Here is a 7,774-nt window from a genome sequence, read left to right as displayed (position 1 = left end):
CTTATTGCAATAATCAGATCAATATTTCTTGTCGTCCTTCGTGGATGGCACCTTTAAGGGGGTTTCCAGGCAGTGTTAATTTCATTGTCCAATGGTTTTCATCAATTTCCTGAGGTCAGATGGTCCAGGATGTGAGTGGGCGTTAAGGCGTCTGGGGAGGGAACTCAAAACTGGATTATAGATGGTAGACAGTTGGTGTCGTAAACCACCGCCTCTGTTCAAAGATGGTCGCTCACAGTGGACATAGATGTCTTCTTTCACTCCTCTTCCAAACCATCTGTCCTCTCTGTTAAGAATGTGAACATTGGCATCCCCGAAAGAGTGTCCTTTGTCCTTTAGATTCAAACAGACAGCCAAGTCTTGTCCTGTGGAGGTGGTTCTTCTACGTTGTGCCATGCATTTATGAAGAGGCTGTTTGGTCTCTCCAATATAGAGGTCTGGTCTTACCTCTGGTCCTCCACCATTTGACCCTAGAACTGAAGAAGCTTCTCGGATGAGAGGTGAAACATCTTCAGACACCTTAAAGATGTCCAGATGCTTTTCTTTCCTTAGACTATAATGACCTGGATGACTGAACCTTCACAGACATATTCTTTTCTCTGGTCTGTTAAATTTTGTATTCTGCATCACTGGCTTATTATCTCTGGAAAATCCTCACAGCATCAAATGAAATGCTGCTTTTAAATGGTGCTTTAATGAGCTTTTGTCAAAAACACTGCCTTGACTGGATAAACAGAACACTCAGCACTGATTGAGTAAATTGGCAGCTTCACAGCACAAAACAGGATTAATTAATGAAATTTGTTCAATCCAACATTAAAAAAAAAAAGATAAAAAGTCAAGAAAACTACAGGAATTTTATTACTGGACACAATGCAAGATATACCCACATACAAGACTGGTGTATGTACTCTGTGTGAGCATGTACTTCAATATTTGAACCCTCATCTGTTTTTCCAGCCTAACGGGCCCCACTGTGTGTGTATATGCATTTGCGAGTGTGAGCCAGCAGGTTAATAATTCCTTAGTCGACACCAAAGCCTCTCTGATCTACTTTGTTCCACTCGTTTAATTCAGGAAAATGTGAGTCTTTACCTCCACAAAGCACACTCATTTACTTTCTTCTACATGGGAGTGAACTTGTTTATTTGAACATGAGTGGATTCCAGATTTCAAAATGATGCAAAGAGTCAGAAAAAAAGGTATATTTATCTTTTTGTTTTAATTACAGTGGAGCAGACAGGCTCTGGTATGCAATACCAGTCTGTGCACACTGGGCGGATGTTTTGTTTCCAAAAAGTTGTCAGTGGAAATAAGATGGTGCTGGAGTAAACACTGGTTTAATTTCCTTATTGCAATAATCAGATCAATATTTCTTGTCGTCCTTCGTGGATGGCACCTTTAAGGGGGTTTCCCGGCAGTGTTAATTTCATTGTCCAATGGTTTTCATCAATTTTGTTCCCCAACGAAGCACGAGAACAAAAAATATGATAAAAAGCATTGACACTTCAGGTCAATAAAATATTGTGGAGAAATTAGATCCAATCAGAACTTTTTTGTGTGTGTAGACTGGCCAGGTGAGTTTGAATGTGATCCAGTTAGCAGTAATCTTCTTGTGTAGTAAGGTGAGACAGAGTGCAGGATCATCAATAATGTTTTTTGCTGTTAACATATCCAGTCGCTGATTGTTTAAAATATATTATGATAGTAAGATTAATATACTATTTCTCAGGTAGGCTGTGGCATTCAAACCATGCTTGAATGCTACTAAGGGGGCCAAAGTATGCCATGAAACTTATCCCCACACCCGCCTGCACTGATAATACAAATGCAGGATGGATCCATGCTTCCATGTTGTTATATCTACTTCTGACCCTGCCATCTGAATATTGAAGCAGAAATCAAGAGCAGCAACATTTTTCCAATTTTCTATTGTCCAGTTTTGGTGAACCTCTGAAAATTATAGGCTCAGCTTCCAATTCACCTGGTGTGGTCTTCTGCATTTATAGCCAATCTGCTTCAGGGCTTGAGATGCTCTTCTGCATACTTTGGTTGCACTGTAATTTCTGACGACCTCTGGTACCTTTGTCATACTCTGTATAAACACTCTTATCATACTCTCATTAATGTACAGACAGCTGTTTATAGAGAAGAGTACTCACTCTGGTAAGTTTTAGTATTTCTAAGCCGATGATATAACAATTATATACTCACATCTACTTACCGAGTCAGTCAAGCTGAATCTAAAAACATCTGTATTGTGTATGAGTCTTCACTTCAGGTCACATGTTTTTTCATGTGACGTACACATGGCTTATAATGTTTCTTCTTGCTAATGCATCTAATTAAACTCACTAGTCGAAGGGTAAGAGTGCAGTTTTATTGATAGTACAGACATAATGCAGTGCACACAGTATTTCTCTCTGCAGCTATGAAGTCTAATTCATATATTGTGTAGAAAACATTCAGTGCACATCTCCCACAAAACATTAAACAGTAACAGCTAAGGGCTTTGTCCTTTCATGTGACAAAGTCCCCGCGTGTTATTTTTCAGTGCAGTTTTTGGCAGCAGGAGTTTATCACAGCCAGCAGCAGAGTCCTGCTTGTGTCTAAAACTGAAGCACAGTGCAGTTTACAAGAAGAGTAAAACAATAGGTTCAAACAACAAGATCAAGCCCTGGTTTCTGCAGATAACAATGAAGAGATAAGGAGCATTAAACTGTCACAGAAGCATGTGATTTTGTTTTCGTTTCCTGTTGAGTAAGGTGTTAGCTAGTGTTGCTATACGACAAGGCAGCAAAGCTAAAGGCTAAAGACTTGAAGGCACGTTGCATTCACTGAGAAGAATAATGTCAGGTCAAAACAGCGCTGAGTCAATGTTCGGCTTCTCGAGACTTCAAATAACCAATGTATATGGCACTGTAAGCAGGATTGTCTCAGTAAAATTTCATCCTTTCAAGACTTGTTAACATCAGCAGAACTTCAATATATAAAGGTATTTCAAAACTCTAAAACAAAGGTAACAAACTTAAAAAAGCTGAAGAAATATTCTGTTATTTCTGCTTAATTGACAATAATGCCCAACTCTAAACAGAGATCTGATGCATTAAGACACAAATCACAGGAACTTTGCATGTTGTTTCGCATTATGGTCTTTTTTTAAACGCACAAATGTTCACCTGCAGATGACATTCATCCATCCATTATTACTGTAGGACCTGCAGAACTACTAAAGTTTTTACTATACTAACTATACTGTTTGCATCATTTTTATTAGCTATAATAACAACAACAATAATAATATTTATCATTATCATTATTATTATTATTATTATAAACTTGTATATAAACCAAGAATATTTGCAATATAAACATCTGGAAGAACCTCAGGCCAGTGAGAAGTAACCTGAAATATTTCCCCATAACTAACTTGAAACCATCAGACACTTTAAACATCCCACAGTCAGGCAGATTTGGGGTATTTGGTGTTCCAGCTGTGTCTGCTGGAAATGTTTTAGAATAAAAATGTAAAGTGTGTGTGTGGGGTTTTTTTTTTAATAAATTTGAAATTTATTAGCCTGATCCTTCTTTTCTCTCACAAACTAAAATTATAATAAATAATTTTTTTAGTGCATTAAAGTTAGGAAGTCAATGGTGGAGGACTAAAACTGTCAAAATTTAAACAAATTATCTTTTAAAAACAGACCTAATAAATAAATATAGCATTACACGCATTGCAACTAATAAACTCTTTTTTTTGGTTTAATTTAATGCTCGTTAATTACCTGTACAACCAATCTATTTACTTTCCTATTTTTTCCATTAAATTTGTTTATTTTTTTCCCCCTCAAACCTTTTTATTTTACATTTCAGTTTCATGATGAAAAAAAAACAGTGTGGCCACTAAGGTGTGGCTTTTAGTATTTGTTCAATATATGCTGGGAAACTTTCTTTAAGATCATCCTCATGGTTGATCAACACCAGGATGCTTTGTGTCCAAGAAGTTAATAAATCATTCTGAAAATAGCACTGCCATTTAATACATAAATAAATACATTTAAAAATGAGTAAACTGATTTAAAAAAAAGCAAAATAAATGGTAAATAATAAAGTGAAAGTTACACAAAAGGTGCATAAGTACATAAAAAATGTATAACAATTGAAAATTTTGTAATATTCAAAATATATTTATTATGCATTTCATCCACAAGCTTTTAAAAAAAAAATGCTTATATTCATTTATAATTTTAATTTGCCACATTTAATGCCATATTCATTCATTTTCTGATGTTAACTTTTGTCTTTCTCTGGCAGCTTTGGTCCTCCACACTTTGGCTAATTAAGATAGAGACTAGGGAATTCATACTTCAAAACTTAATTCCCTACATTCAAAAAGGGAGATTAAATGCTATGCAAAAACTCATACTGTGAGTACTTGGAAATTAATTATAATCATAAAGCACTTGATTTCATTTTTTATGTATCTGCAGCATAAATCAAATGCACTTTAGTAAGCCTTACCCTCAGAGGTTTTTGAATTTGGTTTTCGTGAGACTTTTTCCCTTTTTAGTTGAATCAAATCTCTGATTAAAAAAAAAATACAAAAAAAAGAGAAAGGTGAACATTGTTTTTATACGTTAGCGTATTTCAAACAAACAAACAGAACACACACATAAAAAAAAAACCCCTACTCTCAGAAACTGCGATATATGCTGATGTAGTGAAGCTTGGAGGTAAATCCTCTCTGACCTGGCAGGACGACAGGTTACCAAAAGTGTTCACGTTAAATGAGCTGCTTGTGAGTCGATGTGACTTTTATTTACGAGGCCTATTCGACCTGTAACCAGCTGGTGTGAACCTAAAATGAACTAAAAGGGTCCAAGTCAACTTTTCCACTGTGGAGCAAACCAAACTAAGCCAGGATGTGGTTGCACCCAAAGAAAAGAAGATAATAAATATAAGCAAAAATCAGACTTTACATAAAATTTTTCAAATCATGACTCTGTTCTTCTTCATCGTTCATGTTCGGCTTTGCTCGCTAAAGCTTGAGCGGTTTAAGGATCAACAACACAATGTGTCCTTGTGTGTCCATATCAGCCCACATCATCTATCTAAAACATGCTGTGTAATAATATGGCTCAAAAGCAAATCCCTGACTTAACCTGCTGAACCCTGAGGAGGAGGGGGATTAGGTTGGATAGAGAAGGAGGAGGGGGAAAACGGAGGAAGATGAGGGAAAAGAAGGAGAAGAACTCATAGTTAAGGAGAGGAGCTCAAAAATTTGTTTTTAACAGTATTCAGTAAGTGCTGGGAAATCCCACACAACCTGAAGGCATCGTGTGTGACCTGCTGTAATAAAAATATAATCAAAGAAAAAAACCCACCCAGCCTGGATATTATGTTTCACTTCTAACAACTTAACTCTGATCTGAACATTTTAAAAATAAAAGTCTGATTGCACTTGAAAGCAGCAGGGGAACAACATTAAAAGGTGATTCAAAGAGAATGATAGCTGAAAACTCCCGCCACGCTTTAACCTCAGATTGAATTTTTTGGAGTGATAAAGTTTGACATGAGTCGGTAAACTGACTGCCTGACCTGACTATGCCTCTCGCAGGGAAGCAGCGGGCGGTAAAAAGATCAAACACCATCAAAATCGCCATCTTTAATTCTGTTTCTGCCGTTTCGGAGCACGGCCTCACTCAGCAGCGAGCTTTTCTTCTCCTCCTCCCCTGCATGAGGGCAGCAGAGAGAGCGCGAGGCGGGAAAAGAGATGAAAGCGGTGACTGAGGGATGACGGCACACGCTGAGTTCTGATAGTAACTTTGGAAACGCTTTCAGCACAGAAGTACAGAAATGAATCTAACTGTAAAGGCACAAAATGCACACATATCAAACATAAGCGCACATACAGCCACTGCTAATCAGGTGTGACTATATCAAAGGACATCTGGATCTGACAATTTGGCTGACTTCATCACTCATGACTCCAGGAAGACAACAGAAAAAGTCTCAAAAAGAAGAAGAAAGGGCTAATAAAATCCGTGCTTGTTTCACTCTCAGAACAGTGGTATGGTTTCTCATTGTCTCCATTTGTTCACGTCCGTTTGTCTTTTCCTTCAAATGCTCCTCATCTTAAGTTGTTTCCTTGGCTGGTCCAAATGGTCCCACCATCTTCATGGCAGCATAGTTCTGTGAGAGGAAAAACACAAAAATAATGCAGGAAGTTCCTTTCTTTTTGTTGCTAATGCTTTCTCTTCTTCATTTTCTCCCCCTCAACTGTCATTTAAAGAGTCAAAATTTAGGCATTTGTTTTTTTACATTTTCTTATTTTTTACATTGATTTTGTAATTTCTTAATGTTCTTTTAGTTTTCAGCACACTTCTTTTGCCTTGTCTTTGCCTCCGTGTCTCATTTTCCCAGTGTTATTCCGTGTACGGCTTCAGTCACACAGACCTAGAGACTGGTTGGTGGCACCCCGGCAACTTCTAGTCCCTCAGGAAAAACTGTTATTTACTGACTGACTGGCAAGCGGTTGCTGGATGTTTGCATTCGGTCTGCAATCCCTTGACAACTAACCATGAAATTTAATTAAGAAAGTGAGATACAAACCAAAATAAGTTGTGTCTTTTTGAATGCGTTGGCTTCAGTGGTAAGTCACAACCTTTCCTATGAAAGCGAATTTCAATGTCACTCCCGCTCAGAAAACATTTGGCAAACAGCTTTTGGAGACAAGTCCGTGTTTTCCATGCAAACCGGGGGCTGCGGCAATCTTAGAAGTAATTGCAAGGAAGGTTATGGTGCAGCTTGTTAAGCATCTCCAGCAACCACTTACCAACCAGTTGGGGATTATGCCTTTTTCCCTAGCAAGCGGTGGTTATTACTCATTTTTCAATAGCATCTAGAGGTTGCCAGATGGTTGGCAACCAGTTTCTAAACCTGTGTGACTGGAGCCACCTCCTCTCTGTCTCTGCTGCAATGAAGCTCCCTGAATCTGCTTTGTCACAGTTTCTTTCTTTCTTTCTTTCTCACACACACACACACACTAAAACTTGCCGGGAAGGAGTAGAGGAAGACTCCAAGGAAGAGGATAATGAAGAAGAGGAAAATGAAGAGAATGATGAACCACTTGAACCGTCTCCACAGGATGTATTTTAGGGTCTTGTAAGGGGAGGAGAACCACAGGAAGGATGTCTCTGGACGCCTGAGAGAAGAAAAGATGAGGATGAGAAACTATATATGTGTGCGTGGTTTTTAGTGTATGTGTGTGTGTAGACTCACTGAGGCTCCTCCAGGTGAGGGTTCATGTTGGGTTCATCTCTGCCGAGGCCGGCTGGTCTCTCCTCTTGCTCCTGCTCTGTCACTATCTCCAGAGACATCTCCACCTTCCCCTGAAATGGAGGCAGCAAACACACAGTTTGTCTCATCCTTTCTTCAGAGAACACAGTAGGCACGACTGGCAGGTGGGTAAAACAGTAATTGCTCAGAGGCTGAATGATGTTTACTTTACTTTCTCTTTATGGGAATTAAGGGATTTTAAACTTCATGCCAATCCAAAGTAAAATACTCAGTGCCGGTGTTTGATAAATAACTGTATGGCATATGAATTACAAATATTTCAAGATTTTCTTGCATTTGGCATGGACTTGGTTTACTTTGATCAATCATTAAAATTAGTTTCATGAGCCTGAAGTGTGTTAAGTGTGACAAATATGCAAAAAACAAAAAGGGCAGTGGGCTTATATGTTTTCGCACCCTGTTGAAAATGGTTGTG

General features: G+C 38.2%; 1 protein-coding gene across 6 annotated transcripts in view; it reads right to left on the bottom strand.

Moving 5' to 3' along the window:
• Nucleotides 1–2,366: 2,366 nt before the first annotated feature.
• dysf (dysferlin, limb girdle muscular dystrophy 2B (autosomal recessive)) overlaps nucleotides 2,367–7,774 on the bottom strand; it is a 103,707-nt gene continuing 98,299 nt past the window's right edge. For all 6 annotated transcript variants that reach the window (XM_085147380.1, XM_085147408.1, XM_085147399.1 and 3 more), the window contains 3 exons: nucleotides 7,282–7,391; nucleotides 7,057–7,204; nucleotides 2,367–6,192 (listed from right to left, as the gene is read on the bottom strand). In XM_085147380.1, the coding sequence (XP_085003506.1) occupies nucleotides 6,136–6,192; nucleotides 7,057–7,204; nucleotides 7,282–7,391 (315 nt within the window). In that variant the 3' untranslated portion in view covers nucleotides 2,367–6,135. The remainder of the gene's footprint in view (nucleotides 6,193–7,056; nucleotides 7,205–7,281; nucleotides 7,392–7,774) is intronic.

This window comes from Neolamprologus multifasciatus, chromosome 3 (genome assembly GCF_963576455.1).
Source record: "Neolamprologus multifasciatus chromosome 3, fNeoMul1.2, whole genome shotgun sequence".
Taxonomy (NCBI): domain Eukaryota; kingdom Metazoa; phylum Chordata; class Actinopteri; order Cichliformes; family Cichlidae; genus Neolamprologus; species Neolamprologus multifasciatus.
The sequence above is the reverse complement of the archived record's forward strand: the minus strand, read 5'-3'. Positions and strand labels throughout refer to the sequence as shown.